Genomic DNA, 19386 nt, shown 5'->3' with positions numbered 1-19386 from the left:
GGAAAGATTTAAAAAAAAAAGAAAAGATGCTTGCTTGAGTTACAAAGATAGTATGTGACAAAATTTGGGAGAAAAAACAGAGTCTCCCGTGCTACTTCCCCCAGCGGTTGTCTTCTACAGTCTCCTGGTCCTCTAAGAGCCTGGGGGAAGATTCTGACCCAAGAAAGAAATTGAATGAATATGGTATTGAATTACACAATCTTCTGGAAATTATGTGCCCAGGAAACATCATTTGTCAGAAATAACAAGATGTAAGTAGCCAATAAATTTGAATATGGTTTTACTGAAGCATACGTCATTTCAAAGCAGAAGTATTTATGTCAATTCTAACATATAATACAGTTAAGTCATTATATGAATTTAAGTTTTTATTTGTGTATTTCACTGTAGTGCTGTGACAAAATGACATTTGTGTACCAGAGCATACATATATCAACAGTAAGATGTAACTTTTCATTACACCACTGCTAGAATATTTAGCTTTTTGTAGGACACATAAGCAGGTAAGATGGCCACACCAAATAATTTTCTGTTTTTTTTCCTTAGATAACCTTAATTTTTAAAAATCAGTAATACTCTATCAACCTCACTGTTAATAGAACTGTAAATTATTTGGGCGATGGGGTGTGGGGACAAGGGGGAGGGATAATTCAACTATTATACTGTAATAGTCGCTAGAGTAATCTCACACACACCAATAATGAACGTCTTCATAATTAAGGGCTAGTTACTGTTGTTAGTTGCACAATGATACAGTTCCTTTTGAAAATATTGGTTAGCCCACTTATATATGAAAAATGCCCTTTCCACTTATGCAGAAAAAAAAATATTCAGAAAGTTATTTTTGGCCTTGCTATGTCAAAAAGTCAACTGTACAAAGATCTACGTGTCAAACCTAAAATTATAATTTTAAAAGTATTAAAAACAAAAATGTCATGCATTTTTATTATCAATTATGCAGAGGCTTTAAAACTGTTGCAAGACCATATAGTATATATTAGCTTTTATACTGCTAATGCACAACTAACAGCAAACTTGATTAGATTAACAGAAATCTGTCTTAATTACACCTTTATATATCACACTAGAGAGACAAATGCCACAAGATCTGCAGAAACATTGAGTTCTGAGCACTTAAATGGCAGGATAACTTTTTTGTGTTGTAATCTATCACATAAAGAATAACAAAAGGAAGAAATTCTGCAGTCTCACGTTACAAAAAAACGTACTGCTGTAAAATATTAAGAGAGGGTAAAGGATATCTGTAACACAAAGTAACAACTAGTATCAAACAGCAAACAAAACCTCTAAATAAAAATATCAAAATACACATAGCAACTGAGCACAAATACTGCATTAAATATAGTAAAGATTTAATAGGACTAGTTAATAAAAGACACAAATATAGGGGGAGCTAGGGCAACCAGTAAATAAAACCAAAAATAATGGGAAAAAAAATCAGAACAATTGTTTTTCCCCTAGTTGGAGCACAATTTTGGGGGGGTGTCTTTCCATTCATATAATACCTAACACTGTACATTAAAAGATTTTAATATCATAGAAAAACTTGGTTCTTCCATGAAATTCTTTAAATTCTTGATAATTTTTTCAAAGTAGACATCATTATGAATGAAAAACAGCCAATAAATGGGCACCTGTTGCCTTTTAACACTGCAGATTTTACAGAAACTTTTTAAAAGTTATCATAATCCTTTTTGTCTTTTTTCCCCTCAGCTTCAAATCCATCAACTCCATCACTATCCCTTCTTCGTTTCCTGTTGTTGTGGATGTTAAAACGTTGGCTCATTTGGGGTAGTGGATCCATGCCCAGAACTTTGTGTATCTGGCGGAATGCAAGGAGTCTCAATGCAAACTACAACAACAAAAAGAGTCAGAATTTAGTTAATTTAAAAAACCAGTATTAATTCTTATTAGATTTATAGCCCCAAATGACAATATAAAAAAGCATGTTTAATGAAAGAAACATCTTGAACGATATTAAATTTCACAAATGAAATACTCCATATGTTCTGATGTTTTTATTTTCAGGCTTTAATGTGTACATGCTGTTTTGTTTTTTAAAGCATAAGTTAAAAAAATAATTCTTAAAAAAAATTAGTATAATGTTCATTAAAAAAATCCTAAAACAATATACAGCAAAAGAAAAAGTGTCTCACTTATTGAATGAACATCTCTTTGGTTCATATTCACTCATCTTCCCACTTTTCCTGTGGATGCCCACGTACACAGGCTCAGGCATGGGGTACACGTGTGCGCGCACACACACACTTCCCCCCATGTTTACAAAATGAGGATTATACTTCTACAACTTGTTACTTCATGAACTAAAAAAAAAGATTTTTCACTATGTGGCTATGTATACATAGGAATATGTTAGGCATCAATGTCACAAGACCTATGTGTCACAAGGTATTTGAGACATAATTCCCCAGTTTTCTGGGGGATATATACCCTTTAAACTAATATAAGGAAATTTTACAGTCATTTGATCAAATGGCAATTTTCACTACATAGTTAAACCTTCAATATAACTGTTTAGACTATTTCTTGATATAATTCCCATATAAAATTTGTCCCCTTAAAGTGTACAATTCAGTGGGTTTTTTTTAGTATATTTACAAAGTTTTTCAACCATAACCACTCTCTAATTCCAGAACATTTTCATCACCACCTCTCACCCATAAAAAAACCCCATGGCCCAACAGCAGTCATTCCTCAATTCCTCTACCCTGAGGCCCTCACAACCACGAATCTACTTTTCTATCTTGATAGATTTGTCTACTATGGACATTTCATATAAATGAAATCATACAATATGACTTTTTGTGTCTGGCTTCTTTTACTTATATTAAGGTTTTCAAGATTCATCTACATTATATTATGTATCAGCACTTCATTCCTTTTAATGGCTGAGTAATTTTCCACTGTATGAATATACCGCATTTGTTTATCCACCTATCCATCAACTGATATACACTGGGATGTTTCCACTTTTTGGCAATTATGCACAATGCTTCTACGAATATTTGTGCATAAATGAAAAAAAATTATTTTTTATTTTTTGTGTATAACTTTTTAATGAACATATATTTGCAGTTCTTTGAATATACTTAGGAGTCAAACTGCTGAGTCATATGGTAACTCTATGTTTAACTTATTGAGGAAGTGCCAAACTGTTTTCCACAGTGGCTGCTATTCAGACTATTTTTAATCCCTGTTTATTTTCTTCAGCTGAGATACAGTTATTGACTACAATCATCCAAGTGAGAATTTACTGTTCTAAAACTTTTTTCCAGATTAGATGATTCTAGTTCCTTAGAAGTCTCCTCATACATTGATTGGCTTTTCAAACCTTGAAAAGTCCCCAAATCATCTTGGTTGGAACTTGATACAGCATTCTGTGTAAGCCTGCAGTTCTGGATCTTTGGCAGTACTGGGTACTTCTCTATCTCGTCTAAGTTATAAGGCTGTTAACTTTCTGAAGTGAAACTAGGAACATTTATCATAACAGAATACTGATTCTTTATTTAGAGATACTTACAAAAGGTCCTTCCCCAAGATAAACAGAATAATGTTTTCTTCTGTATTAAAAGAAAATATCCAAAGATATCTGGTGTATAATAAGGAATAGTAATACACTTCTACCACAGACATATTGCTACTGATCATCAGCTTTTTCTAATACTAGGAGTTTCTAAATAGAAGAGTACTCCAGTAAGGAAAACTAAAATAGCATCTGAGGATGGAGTGCACACTGTAAGCTCTTGTTCTGCATGTGATTGATATATATTCCTAAATTCTAACAAGAGGAGAGATTTCTACTGTGTAACTGTAAATTATTTAGCAGCAAACAAAATTTGAGGATACTGAAATTATTCCCATAAAAAGTCATCTTGGAATTTTTAAACAATATCAAAGGAGACAAGGTTTACTTAATTCCTTTTTTGAGGGGGCGGATTAACCTTATTCTCCTCTTGGTACACTTCTGGACTCAAAAAAAGAAAGCAATAGCAGTTTTAGACTGATTGAAATGTTAACTTATTTAATCTTCCCAACAATCCTATTTGAGACAGACACTGCTCTTATCCCTTACAGATGAGCGGGCAGAGCTGCTATTCAAACTCAGGGAGTCTTGACTTCAGGGCCCACACTTTTAATTACCACATTCGCTGGCTTTTTCAGTGGCAGGAAAGGCTAAATCATAACAAAAATTTCCATAAACCATACAACATATCACTTCTGTACATACAGAGGACATAAATAGCTTCTCTACTGACCTTGATATACAACGTAATACCAAGATTTAGAGACACTGAAAATACTGCTGTATTTTTATATTTATATAATACACTTAAAGAGACACGCACATAGTTAAAATAATAAACTTGAAGATTACATTGATGAAATCTAGTTTAAATTATATCCTCTCTAAGGGTTTACTTACAGTGATTTTTTCTAAAGGACAATTATAAAAAACCAAAACTTTAAGGGCAGTGATACAACAAAGCTTTGGGATTGGGAACACACTGGTACCTGTGCACTGGATGTGATGTCTTCACGCTGCTGGTCAGTCATTGTTGCCAAGGTATCAAAGGGATCCTTCTCACAAGGATCCAGAAGTCCAGGACTACCTACAGCAATCACCGTAGGGAGAAAAAAGCATTATCATCATCCATTTGTAAAATAAAGAAGAGTTCTCATTCAACCATCAAACACAAAAACATACATTAAAAATGAAGTAAAACTTACCTTTAAGAATAATCCCTGAAGAAATGCACTCAAACACTCTTCTCAGTGCATCTCCAGGACTCTGAGGACTAGAAGCACTACTGATTGCTTTCTCTACTAGTAACTCCATAGCCTAAAAACAAAAAAATAAAAATGTGCTTAACAGCTTACAGCCCAAAGGAATTATTCATTTTCAAATACCAGAATGACAAACTACCTGCAAAACTGTCAATAAAAAATTTAAAGATTGAAAAAGTTAACATAGACCGAGTCACAAAATTAGAAAAAAATTACATATAGTATAAAAACACTCAAAATTAAATATTAAGTAATGAAAACAAAAATAATAAGACTATATAATTGACATCTTAAAAATATTTTATAATTTATGCTAAATGAAAAATAGATTAATAGGTTTTTTGTTATTTTTAGTTGTTATCCTTTCCTATTAAAATATGACAGTCCTTAAAATTCTTTCGATATTTAGGACTCACGTACATATGTTCTTTAACACCTACCTACTGATACTAAGTCGTTAGAGCAAGACAGTATTCTACTAAGTAAAGAAGACTTTTGTTTTCTGTACGAACAATTATCTAATTTTCATTTACCATACAACTGTACTTCTATTATCCTTAAGGAAAACACAACTTATGCTTTCACTGTAAATTACATTTGAGAGACTCAAAATCTAAACCAATGAATAAAAGAAAAAAGTACAGATTTAGATCCAGAAAGTGTTTTGAAGGGTCTATTAGAAAAATTTGTTTCCACTTAAGAGTTTAAAAATTGAGATATAATGTACCACTCAGTGGTTTTTAGTGCATTTACAAAGTTGTTCAACCATAACCACTCTCTAATTCCAGAACATTTTCATCACCCCCCAAAAAAACTCCATACCTATTAGCAGTCATTCTCCATCCTCCCTTTCTTCCATCCCCTGGCAACCACTAAACCACTTTCTATTTCTATAGATTTGCCTCTTCTAGATACTTCATACAAAGAACCATATGTGACTTTTTGTATCTGGTTGGTTTCTTTCACTTAGCATAATGTTTAAGGTTTGTCCAAGTTGTAGCTTTTACTTAAATGATAAATAAAACCACCAATAACACTTCAAAGAAATTAAATAGATTGCAAACTAGAATGAAATCCTTAAAATGATACTGAAACTTAAAATACCTTAGGGAGAATCCATTTTTAGCTATATACTTAAAAAACTCATAAATTTAATCAGAGGTAAAAACTACATCCACCTACTCACCCCGAGGCCATTACTAAGATCTCTGAAGTAAGAATAATTCTTAAAAGGCTGGACATTTGGAGGCTTCAGTCCCAAACAAATTAGGAATAAATTGTAAGAGAGATGTGAATTAAAAGAGATAGTGCAAAAAAAAAAAAAAAAAAAGAGATAGTGCACATTAAGAGCTATAAAAAATGATAGCTGGAAGCAAGAAGTTAAAAAAATCTGAGAATAATGAATGTTAATAATGATAAATGTAAATTACAACAAAAAATTAAGATGGTTCAGTCTATTCAACTGAAGAATGCAGTAAGATGTTCAAGACAATTTTTAAGGATTTTCATTTAAAAATTTTAGTATTTTAAGGAATCAGCTTCACTTATCTAGACAACTCTATGAATGTAGAATAAACACCTTTCCTTTCCAGACATGTATTATTTCCAGATGTCCAAAAGACTGAAATCTCTGAAGATTAAAGGACTTTCAAGTGTCATTTATTTTGGATTTTTAAAAATTTTACTGTATTTAGTTTTTTGGCTTCGTCAGGTCTTAGTTGCGGCACGCGGGGTCTGCGTTGAGGCACATGGGGTCTTTCGTCTGGGTGCAGGCTCTTCATTGTGGCGTGCGGGTTTTCCTCTAGTTGTGGAGCACAGGCTCCAGGGCAGGCGGCTCCAGAGTGCGTGGGCTCTGTAGTCTGCGGCACACGGACTCTCTCGTTGAGGTGCACGAGCTCAGTAGTTGTGGTGCCAGGCTTAGTTGTCGCGTGGCATGTGGGATCTTAGTTCCCCAACCAGGGGTCAAACCTGCGCCCCCTGCATTGGAAGGTGGATTCTTTACCACAGGACCACCAGGGAAGTCCCCCAGATGTCATTTATTTTGAACCCCTCTGCCTAACCTAAGTGGCCAGTATGTAGAAAATACTCAATAGGACTTCCCTGGTGGCACAGTGGTTAAGAATCCGCCTGCCAATGCAGGGGACACGGGTTCGAGCCGTGGTCCGGGAAGATCCCACAGGCCACGGAGCAACTAAGCCCATGTGCCACAACTACTGAGTCTGTGCTCTAGAGCCCACGAGCCACAACTACTGAGCCCGCGTGCCACAATACTGAAGCCCACATGCCTAGAGCCTGTGCTCTGCAACAAGAGAAGCCAACGCAATGAGAAGCCTGTGCACAGCAACAAAGAAAGTAAATAAATAACTCAATAAATGTTTATGAAACAGAATACTTTTGGAAAGAAATATGAAAATAATCCTTCTAATAAAAGAAATCAAGGCTTGTAATTAACAAGTTACTAAAATACAAAATTGTCCTAAAATATGCAACTTTCCCAAAATACTTCAAATTTATAAGTACTTTTAGAGAATGTTAAGAGAAAAATAAGTATTAAATAATCAGCTATAATATAGCTATGCCAAGATATAAAATGTTACAAGTAATTCAAAGCTTTTTCAAAATCTGCTTACTGACTGACCTTAGAAGTGGGAATTTGTAATTTAAACTTATATATTAAGGTAGAAACTAACTAAAAACCAAGAAAGAAATGAATGATTTATGGAATACAGAAAGTCCGTATATTTAATCACACAATAAAACTAAGTCAATTATCTGCCTTGACATCGTTTGCTCTGAAGGAAGCAATTTAAAAATGTTAATTTTCTATAGAACACGGTTGTTCTCCAAGCAGAGGTCTACAGTTAAGAAAGCAACAAAAGTAGAACACAAGAGGTTTATATACTCTGAAATGTACGCATTCAAAAGTAAAAGGATAGAAAACTAGGGCGCCTAACAGGCACCCGTGAGGGACCACAGACACCTAAGGGAACGGGAGGAACCCCCAGCAATTGGTTGCTTCAATTTTATTTTTCCTAATTTTTTTTTATCTTTCTGATTCTGTTTTTTATTCTTTGTTATTGTATTGCTTCTCTCTCCCTCCCTCCCTTTCTTTCTTTTTTGGCATGCTACACAGCTTGTGGGATCTTGGTTCTCAGGCTGGAGGTCAGGCCCGAGCTCCTGCGGTGGGACCTCCAAGTCCAACCCGCTGGACTAACAGAGAACCTCAGACCCCAGGGAATATTAATCCGAGTGAGGCCTCCCACAGGTACTCATCTCAGCAGGAAGACCCCGCTCTATCCAACAGCCTGCAAACTCCAATGCTGGACACCTCAGGCCAAATAACCAGTAAGACAGGAATATAGCCCAACCCATCAAAAAGAAAAAAAAAACCCAAAAAACGAAACGACAAAAAGATATGTTACAGATGAAGGAGCAAGGTAAAAACCTACAAGACCAAATAAATAAAGACAAAATAGGCAACCTAACTGAAAAAGAATTCAGAGTAATGATAGTAAAGATGACCCAAAATCTCAGAAAAAGAATGGAGGAAATACAAGAAATATTTAACAAGGATCTAGAAGAACTAAAGAGCAAACAAACAGTGATGAAAAACACACAATAAAAAAAAAAAAAACACACACAATAAATGAAATTTAAAATACTCTAAAAGGAATAGCAGAATAACTGAGGCAGAAGAATGGATAAGTGAGCTGGAAGATAAAATGGTGGAAATAACTGTGAGGGAGAATAAAGAAAAAAGAATGAAAGGAATTGAGGACATTCTCAGAGACCTCTGGGACAACATTAAACACACCAACATTTGAATTACAGGGGTCCCAAAGAAGAAGAGAAAAAGAAAAGGTCTGAGAAAATATTTGAAGAAATTATAGTCAAAAACTTCCCTAACATGGGAAAGGAAATAGTCGATCAAGTCCAGGAAGGACAGAGAGTCCCATACAGGATAAGCCCAAAGAGAAACATGCCTAGACACATTAATCAAACTATCAAAAATTAAATACAAAGAAAAAATATTAAAAGCAGCAAGGGAGGGCTTCCCTGGTGGTGCAGTGGTTGAGAGTCCGCCTGCTGATGCAGGGGACACGGGTTCGTGACCCGGTCTGGGAAGATCCCACATGCTGCGGAGCAGCTGGGCCCGTGAGCCATGGCCGCTGAGCCTGCGAGTCCAGAGCCTGTGCTCCGCAACAGGAGAGGCCACAACAGTGAGAGGCCCATGTACCACAAAAAAAAAGAAATGAAAAAGGAGAGATCACAACTGACACTGCAGAAATACAAAAGATCGTTAAGACACTACTACAAGCAACTATATGCCAATTAAATGGACAACCTGAAAGAAATGGACAAATCCTTGGAAAAGTAGAACCTTCCAAGACTGAACCAGGAAGAATTCGAAAACATAAACCAGCCAATCACAGGTAATGAAATTGAAACTGTAATTAAAAATCTTCCAACAAACAAAAGTCCAGGACCAGATGGCTTCACAGGCGAACGCTATCAAACATTTATAGAAGAGTTAACACCTATCCTTCTCAAGCTCTTCCAAAAAATTACAGAGGGAGGATCACTCCCCAAACTCATTCTACAAGGCCACCACCACCCTGATATCAAAACCAGACAAAGAGATCACAAAAAAAGAAAATTATAGACCAAAATCACTGATGAACACAGACGCGAAAATCCTCAACAAATACTAGCAAACAGAATCCAGCAACACATTAAAAGGATCACACACCATGATCACATGGGATTTATCCAACGGATGCAAGGAATCTTCAATATAGGCAAAACAATCAATGTGATACACCATATTAACAAAATAAGGAATAAAAACCATATGATCATCTCAACAGATTCAGAAAAAGCTTTTGAAAAAATTCAACACTGATTTATGATGAAAACTCTCCAGAAAGTGGGCACAGAGGGAACCTACCTCAACATAATAAAGGCCATACACTACACACCCACAGTAAACATCGTTATCAGTGGTGAAAACCTGAAAGCATTTCCTCTAAGATCAGGAACAAGACAACGATGTCCACTCTCACCACTCTTTTTCAATATAGTATTGGAAGTCCTAGCCACAGCAATCAGAGAAGAAAAAGAAATAAAAGGAATACAAACTGGAAAAGAAGAAGTAAAACTGTCACCGTTTGCCGATGACATAACACTATACATAGAAAATCCTAAAGTGCCACTAGAAAACTACTAGAACTAATCAATGAATTTGGTAAGGTTGCAGGATACAAACGTAATGCACAGCAATCTCTTGAATTCTTATACACTAACAACGAAAGATCAGAAAGAGAAATTAAGGAAACAATCCCATTTACCATCGCAACAAAAAGAATAAAATACCTAGGTATAAACCTACTTAAGGAGGCAAAAGACCTGTACTCAGAAAACTATAAAACACTGATGAAAGAAATCAAAGATAACATAAATTGATGGAGAGATATTCCATGCTCCTGGACAGGAAGAACCTATATTGTGGAAATGACTATACTACCCAAAACAACCTACAGGTTCAATGTAATCCCTATCAAACTACCAACAGCATTTTTCACAGAACTAGAATAAGAAATTTTACAATTTGCATGGAAACACAAGAGAACCCGAAGAGTCAAAGCAATCTTGAGAAATAAAAACGGAGATGGAGGAATCAGGCTCCCTGACTTCAGACTATACTACAAAGCTACAGTAATCAAGACAGTGTGGTACTGGCACACACAAAAAAATCTAAATCAATGGAACAAGATAGAAAGCCCAGAGATAAACCCACACACATATGGTCACCTCATCTTTGATAAAGGAGGCAAGAATATACAGTGGAGAAAAGACAGCCTCTTCAATAAGTGGTGCTGGGAAAACTGGACAGGTACATGTAAAAGTATGGAATTAGAACACTCCCTAGCACCATACACAAAAATAAACTCAAAATGGATTAAAGACCTCAATATAAGTCCAGACACTAACAAACTCTTAGAGGAAAACATAGGCAGAACACTCTATAACATAAATCACAGCAAGATCCTTTTTGACTCACCTCCTAGAGAAATGGAAATAAAAACAAAAATAAACAAATGGGACCTAATGAAACTTAAAAGCTTTTGTACAGCAAAGGAAACCATAAACAAGATGAAAAGACAATCGTCAGAATGGGAGAAAATAGTTGCAAATGAAGCAACTGACAAAGGATTAATCTCCAAAATATATAAACAGCTCAGGCAGCTCAATATCACAAAAACAAATAACCCAGTCCAAAAATGGGCAGAAGACCTAAACAGACATTTCTACAAAGACATACAGATGGCCAACAAACGCATGAAAAGATGCTCAACATCACTCATCATTAGAGAAATGCAAATCAAAAGTACCATGAGGTATCACCTAACACCAGTCAGAATGGCCATCATCAAAAAATCTACAAACAATAAATGCTGGAGAGGATGTGGAGAAAAGGGAACCCTCTTGCACTGCTGGTGGGAATGTAAATTGATACAGTCACTATGGAGAACAGTATGGAGGTTCCTTAAAAAACTAAAAGTAGAACTACCATACAACCCAGCAATCCCACTACTGGGCATATACCCTGAGAAAACCATAATTCAAAAAGAGTCATGTAGCACAATGTTCACTGCAGCTCTATTTACAATAGCCAGGACATGGAAACAACCTAAATGTCCATCAACAGATGATTGGATAAAGAAGATGTGGCACATACATACAATGGAGTATTACTCAGCCATAAAAAGAAAAGAAAATGAGTTACTTGTAGTGAGGTGGATGGACCTAGAATCTGTCATACAGAGTGAAGTTAAGCCAGAAAGAGAAAAACAAACGCTGTATGCTAATGCATATATATGGAATTTTAAAAAGCAGTACTGATGAACCTAGTGGCAGGGCAGGAATAAAGACACAGACATAGAGAACAGACTTGAGGGCACAGGGTGGTGAAGGGGAAGCTGGGATGAAGTGAGAGAGTAGCCCTGACATATATACACTACCAAATGTAAAATGGATGACTAGTGGGAAGCTGCTGCATAGAATAGGGAGATCAGCTTGGTGCTTTGTGATGACCTAGAGAGATGGGATAGGGAGGGTGGGAGGGAGGCTAAAGAGGGAGGAGATATGGGGATATACGTATACATATAGTTGATTCACATTATTGTACAGTAGAAACTAACACAACATTGTAAAGCATTTATACTCCAAAAAAGATGTGGAAAAAAAGAAACAAGTAAAAGGACAACATCAAAGATGAACAGAATCAAATTAAGAAAATGATTATTTAGGTTACAATGTGAAGCATCTTGGTGGCTGAAGTTATTTAAAGAAAATATCTTAAATATTACCTATTAAATGATGTGAAACCTAGGATTATAATATTTGCTTAAAAAAACATTCATGTGTATATATTTTTCTTTCCCATCTTTAATAGTAGTAAGAAGAACAATGCTTAGTAAGGGGCAGGCACCATGCTAAGCACTTTTAAATAAATGATTTCATTTAATTTCTCATGACTAGATGCCACTATACCACAATTTTAAAGATTAAAAAAACAGAAAACCTTAAAGAGGTTAAAAGGTCATACAACTAGAAGCTTAAGGGGCTAGGATTTAAACCCAGGTCTTACTGACTCAAACCTGTTTTTTTGTTTTTTTTTTTTAAAGACAACTGTATTTCAATAAATATCCTTTACAACTGATCCAGACAGATAACATTATTAGTTTCCTTGGATAGTAGTTTCTAGTTCTGATACAGGTAAAGGGCTATGAAAAAAAAAATACTTTGGGAGATTATGGTAACACAGGTACTTTCATTTGGTGGTAGTGTATACCTGTAAAACCTTCTTTAAAAAAAAAAAAAAATCACACAGTTGGCAAGTTCAAAACCACATACTAATGAACCCAATAATGTCAGTACTAAAGATTTACAATAGGGCTCTTACACTTAATGAAAACACAAAAAATATTCAGTGAAGCTGTTTATCTGCAATGCACTGGAAACAATCTAAATATCAAACCCTAGGAAGTTTGGTCAACTAATTGTAATAGTAGTGAAGTTAGCCTCTTCATCATTATATAACTAACACTTACTGAGTGAGTGCATATTAGATGCTAAGCACTGTTCTAAGCCTTTACATACATTAACCAATTTTAATCATCATAATCACCTCTTGGTGGTAGATACAACTATTATTCCAATTTTACAGATAAAAATGTTTATGCTACTAAAATAGGATTTTATGAATACCATTACAAGCACTTGTCTGTATAAAAGCCATTTCTGTATTCCAGTGGACACAGGTGAAGGCTGATACATGCATGACAAATTTCCGACTCCTAAGTCCATGTGTAGGATGTTATATTTTTGCACATGCACAGCACTTTATTTCATACTCAACAATTCTTAATAAAAACTGTCAAGCCTTCTTTTTTTTTTTTAATTTATTTATTTTTGGCCACATTGGGTGTTTGTTGCTGCACATGGCCTTTCTCTAGTTGCGGCGAGCAGGGGCTACTCTTCATTGCGGCGCACGGGCTTCTCTTGTTGTTGAGCACAGGCTCTAGGCACGCAGGCTTCAGTAGTTGTGGCACACAGGTTTAGTTGCTCCGCAGCATGTGGGATCTTCCCGGACCAGGGATCGAACCCATGTACCCTGTGATGGCAGGCGGATTCTTAACCAGTGAGCCACCAGGGAAGTCCTTTTTTAAAGATTTTTAAAAATTTATTTGGCTATGCTGGGTCTTAGTTGAGGCATGCGGGATCTTTTAAGTTGCGGCATGTGGGCTCCTAGTTGCAGCATGTGGGATCTAGTTCCCTAAGCAGGGATCAAACCCGGGCCCCCTGCATTGGGAGCACAGAGTCTTAGCCACTGGACCACCAGGGAAGTCCCAGAACTGTCAAGTCTTCTTAAAAAAAGTTTACTAACAGCTTTTGGTGATTTGGGGATGTGTATGTACTCAAGTAGATGGTTTCTGTTATGGGGTAGCTAAGTGCTGAGTTATTATTTTTAAGCTAAAGTGAGTGAGATGATACAGTCCAAGTACAACTTGCTGATTCTCCTGCAAGCTAAAAGAATGTTAGTTATTTGCCCTGTGATGTCAGTGTTCTATCACTTAAAACATCTTTTATACAGACAAGTGCTTGTAATGGTATTTACCAAGTTGAAGACTCTTTGTGGAAGACAGGAAAGGAAGAGTAGAAAAATTCCAATTATCCACATCTAATTATATCTAATAATAAATAGACATTTGACTAACATGTAGATAAAAGAAAAAACTAAATAATGTAAGATCTTCCAAAGGAGTAAGAGCTTCCAAAGGAGTAAGATGCAGGGGAAAATTAATATCAAAGGTGGCTGTGAATTCTCAACACAAGTGTCCCAAAGAGGCTTCACATACCCAAAACCCTCTGTTGGTTCAGGGAAATAGAAATTGTTCTTGAAAGGAAATGATAAATAGGTTTAGGAAACAAACAGAGCAGATTCTGCATAAGCAAAGCCTCTAGGAGGCCATCCTGGGTTTGAAACCTGAAGCATAAAGGTGTGCCAATGGAATCCACCTCACAGACTATCACAGCACATTCAATCAGGACACAGGAGAGACAAAGCCCATGTCTGGGAATTCCCTGGTGGTCCAGTGGTTAGGACTCAGTGCGTTCACTGCTGGGGCCTGGGTTCAATCCCTGGTCGGGGAAGTAAGATCCCGCAAATCATGTAACGTGGCCCAAAAAAAGCCCAAGGTTTACATGCAGCCAAACCCTACTCCTTTCCATAAGCAATCCTCAAAGCAGAGCTCATGGGGGAAGAAAAAGGAGAAGTATTTTAAAAGGTGTGGATACATTCAAAGACAGTTCTTGTTTGGTTGTCTCAGCATAAAAGGATGATTTTGTAATGGAACTGACAATGCTAAGCACTAACGAGATGAAAAAACTGAAACAAACCAGACACAACATCTGTGCATTTGGGAGGAATACAGCATGAAAAATAGAGTTGAAAAATCTATTCTTGGGACTTCCCTGCTGGTGCGGTGGTTAAGAATCCGCCTGCCAATGCAGGGGACATGGGTGTGAGTCCTGGTCCAGAAAGATCCCACGTGCCAAGGAGCAACTAAGCCCGTGCGCCACAACTACTGAGCCCACATGCCACAACTAATGAGCCCACGTGCCACAACTACTGAAGCCCTCATGCCTAGAGCCCATGCTCCGCAACAAGAGAAGCCACCACAATGAGAAGCCCGTGCACTGTAACTAGAGAAAGAATATCCCCCACCTGCCACAACCAGAGAAAGCCTGCGTGCAGCAACAAAGACCCAACCCAGCCATGTGGACTTCGAGCAATAATAGTATGTCACTGCTTGTAACAAGTAGTATCACTTGTTACAACAAATGTATCACTCTGGTGCAAATATTGAGGGGGAGGCTATGTATGTATAGTGGAGGAGGGTAGGTGAGAACTCTGTATTTTCTGCTCAGTTTTGCTGTGAACCAAAAAGTGCTTTAAAAAGTATCTATTAAAATATGATCTATTCTGGAAGAATCTTAATTTAAGGAAATGAAGATATAACCTGCTAACATTCTGAGTAATCGAGAACTTGATAAATACAAAAAGCCAATAAAATTAAGAGCTCAAAGTTGAGATGAAAAGGAAGACTGCAGTTAATTAAGCAAACTGAAATGCAAAATAACATTATTATAGAATAATGAATTATAAATAACAAAGAAGATTAGGACATAGTTGGAAACTAAATTACTGCCAAAGAGACAATAATAGGGGACAAAAGAGGAAAGAGAACAAAGATTAAAACAATCACAAAGATAACAGATACGTAGGACAATGGCAATGCAATATAAGGATAATTGGTGCCCCTGAAAACAGAGAATCATATTAATAATTTGTCAAATCTGCAGGGCAAAAAGGACAAAGTTTTCAATGAAATGCTGATATTGAACAACAGATTCCAAGACATAATTTGGTTAAGTTACTAAAATTCAAGGATAAAGAATTTTTCAGCAGCCTGTAGAAAAAGTAAAGGCAAAAAAATTAGGCTGGACTTAGATTTAGTAATACTCAGTGCTGGAAGATAATGGAGCAACACCAATAAATGGAGGAGGAAAAATTGTGACCTAACAATATATTTCTCAATAAAGTAATGGTAACTAGCAAAGATTCTCAAACATGAGAAAAATTTTAAAAACTTAGAACATTTATTTATTTATTTATTTTTTTATTTTTTATTATTTTTTAAAAACTTAGAACATTTTTTGATAAAAACTATATGATGATATAATGCAGTCAATCAAGAAATAAAAAGAGGAAGCCCCAGTAAAAGATCTAATGGTTGGCATCAAACCATTCAGATACAGAACATTAAACAAAGGGAATATGACTACAGAAGGTAAATGTAGTTATTTTTAAACCTTCAAGGTTTAAAAAAGCATTAAGTGTAAACTTTCCTTGTTTTCTAAGTGGAGTCAGCATACATTAAGACATAAATCAAGAAACAGGTTTTAATACATTCTTAAAGAACTAATGAAAAAAAGAAAATATAACAAAAAACGCAAAAGAGGATGTGAGTACGAAGAAGTGATAATTTTCTCAGCTTTTATAGATGAGAGGTTAACAAACATTACCTAAAATGGTTAAACAAATAGATGAAAATACCACAAAAAACTGTAAATAGGGCAACAACTAATTGTATAAATAATCAGAGGGAAACCCATTCACACATAAAAAAGAACAAGAAAAGGATAAGAATTATGGGAAAGGGCAGAAGAAAACAAAGGAAACAAACAGAATCATACCAGACAAATGTTAATATAAAAAGCTAGAGTTTAGGAGGCTGGGGGTACAGACAAAATAAGTGAAGGGGATTCAGAGGTACAAACTTCCAGCTTTAAGGTAAGTAAGTCAGAGGGGAGGTAAGTGCACATAGGGAATATGGTCAATAATACTGTAATAACTTTGGTAACAAATCATAACTGGTCATTATTTCAGTAATCATTTCATAATGTATAAAAATATCAAATCACTATGTTGTACACCTGAAACTAATATAATATTGTAAGTTAGTTATAATTCTTTTTTTTAAAGTTAGAGGTTTTTTTTTTTGCAGTATGTGGGCCTCTCGCTGTTGTGGCCTCTTCCGTTGCGGAGCACAGGCTCTGGACGCGCAGGCTCAACGGCCATGGCTCAAGGGCCCAGCCGCTCCGCGGCATGTGGGATCTTCCCAGACCGGGGCACGAACCTGTGTCCCCTGCATTGGCAGGCGGACTCTCAACCACTGCGCCACCAGGGAAGCCCAAAGCTAGAGTTTTGATATTAATAAATGCACAAGGCTTATTAACTAATAGCAGAAAGTATTAATTAAATGGCCTTTATAATGGCAAAAGGTTCAAATTCACAATTACGACATAGTTGTATTAAATGTCTATGTCCAAAATACTACCGCAACGAAACAATAAAGAACTGTAGAAAACACAACAAAATACCAGACTTTAATTTATCTTTGTCAGTCCATGGACAGATAAAGTAGACAAAAAATATGAAGCGAAGGAGATAGAATGTATGAACAGAATTGATGAAGTTGAACTAAGGGGTATATATTAAATGCTATACCTTGCTGAGAACACATTTTTTAAGTGCCCACACTTCACAAAAACTGTACATATGAGACCACAAAGAAAACTTTAAATTTCCAAAGTTGCAAATAGTAGAATATATTTATTGCATTATTTTTATATGCTATAAAAACTAGAAGTTATTTACAAAAACAAAAGCAACTCTTCTTCAGTCATGTAGAATTTAAAAATTCCCTCAAAACTACTCTTGGCTTAAAGACAATATTAAAATGAATTTCGGACTGCATAGAAAAAAAAGAAAAAATATTATACACACACACACACACACACACATATATATACACATGTATATATGGTCAAAACCTATGCCCAGCCTTAAACTACAGCTTTAAAACTTCTATAATTAAAGAGTGAGTGAATGAAACAAGTATCCAACTCATGAAGTTTATAAAAGAACAAAAATAAACCCAAGGAAAATAGAAAATTAGAGATGAAGTAAGAAATTAATGAATTACTTAAGAAGGAAAATGGCAGATCTGGCAGCTAAATCCAAGGAGTTGGCTCTTTGAGGGGAGGAAAAAAATAATAAATTGGATAAACTACTGCCTAAAAAATATAATACTAGGAGAGATTTTTATATGTCAAAATACTGACATTTTGGTGTGCTTTAACCTACCAAAATACTTGTGTATTTTATGTTAAATGTACATGATTTCAAAGATCAGCCAGCGGCTTTGTTTGCCCTCCCCGATTCTCCCATCATTACCCTGTCATAGCCTATCTTCCCTCAGTTCCTTTCACCTGTGCATCCTCTCCTCCACTCAGTTCTTAGATCTCTGCACCCTCAGAGGAGAGAGGGTCCCTTGAAGTTTATGGCTCTGATAAAGAGGAAAAGTTAGGTGTAGGCAAAGGGCCATCTGTAGTGTTGGACTTCCAAACTCCAAGAGTAGCCCAGGAGTGGCCTGAGAGTTTAGTCTCGAAAGTACTGAAGCTTAGACTTACTACAACAGAAATAGCCTCAAGGCCACCTGGGTTGAAGGGACTGAAGTTGAAGGAATCAGGAAGTAAAATGATAATGCATAATGCTTATATTTTTGAACATTTAAAAAATTTAAAGTTATATAATGCTCATAAATTTTTGTATTTAAAATCTATTAAGAATTCAGTGAATTCTCATCACAAATAAATACTGAACACCCACTTGCTATTTTGTTCTTATATATCAACTGCTATTACTGGCTAGTCTAATCAAAGAATTAAAATAAAAAAGATGCTACAGGTATTTTTAAAACTCTAAAAATCTGAGTTATCTGGCTGAATTGGTCAATTTTTCTAGGAAAAGATAAGTTGCCAAAAATTACCCCAAGAGAAAGAAAAACTAAACAAACCAATTAATCACAATAAAAGAAACCAAGAAAGCGTGACCCCTTTTATAAGTGACTGATGATGTCACATGAATTTTATAAATTATCAAAAAACACAGTTTTTAAAAAAATATATATATATATATTTTTTATTTATTTATTTTTTGGCTGTGCTGGGTCTTAGTTGAGGCACGTGGGCTTTCTAGTTGAGGTGTGCAAGCTCAGTAGTTGTGGCTCATGGGCTTAGTTGTCCTGCGGCATGTGGGATCTTAGTTCCCTGACCAGAGATTGAACCTGTGTCCCCTGCATCGTAAGGCGTATTCTCTACCACTGGATCACCAGGGAAGTCCCAAAAAACATATAGTTTTGATGCTACTAAAAACTGTTTCAGAGTTTAGAGAAAGAACGAAAGCTTCTAAATTATTCTTATAGAGTTAGTGTATTATTGATCCTAAATCTAACGAAGAAGACAAAAATAAAACCACAAAAATTTCCTTTACGTCACTGCAAAATTCCTCAATAGACTATCAGCAAACAGAACTTAACAGTTCATTAAGATTATTCTCAAATATAGGAGAATCCATCTCTGGAATGC

At 35.8% G+C, this 19386-nt stretch overlaps 1 protein-coding gene across 7 annotated transcripts in view; it reads right to left on the bottom strand.

Annotated features, from left to right (window-relative positions):
- Positions 1 to 263: 263 nt before the first annotated feature.
- Positions 264 to 19386, bottom strand: part of ZFR (zinc finger RNA binding protein) — a 75383-nt gene continuing 56260 nt past the window's right edge. For 5 of the 7 annotated variants that reach the window (XR_004349136.1, XM_032626192.1, XM_032626191.1 and 2 more), the window contains 3 exons: positions 4771 to 4882; positions 4555 to 4652; positions 264 to 1873 (listed from right to left, as the gene is read on the bottom strand). Coding sequence is in view for 5 of the 7 variants with exons in the window: in XM_032626192.1 (XP_032482083.1) it covers positions 1694 to 1873; positions 4555 to 4652; positions 4771 to 4882 (390 nt within the window). In the remaining 2 variants the exon portion in view is untranslated. The remainder of the gene's footprint in view (positions 1874 to 4554; positions 4653 to 4770; positions 4883 to 19386) is intronic. The other 2 variants (XR_004349135.1, XM_032626193.1) reach the window with 2 other exon arrangements.

Source organism: Phocoena sinus, chromosome 3, assembly GCF_008692025.1.
Source record: "Phocoena sinus isolate mPhoSin1 chromosome 3, mPhoSin1.pri, whole genome shotgun sequence".
Classification (NCBI taxonomy): Eukaryota; Metazoa; Chordata; class Mammalia; order Artiodactyla; family Phocoenidae; genus Phocoena; species Phocoena sinus.
This window is presented reverse-complemented; position numbering and strand designations above follow the sequence as displayed.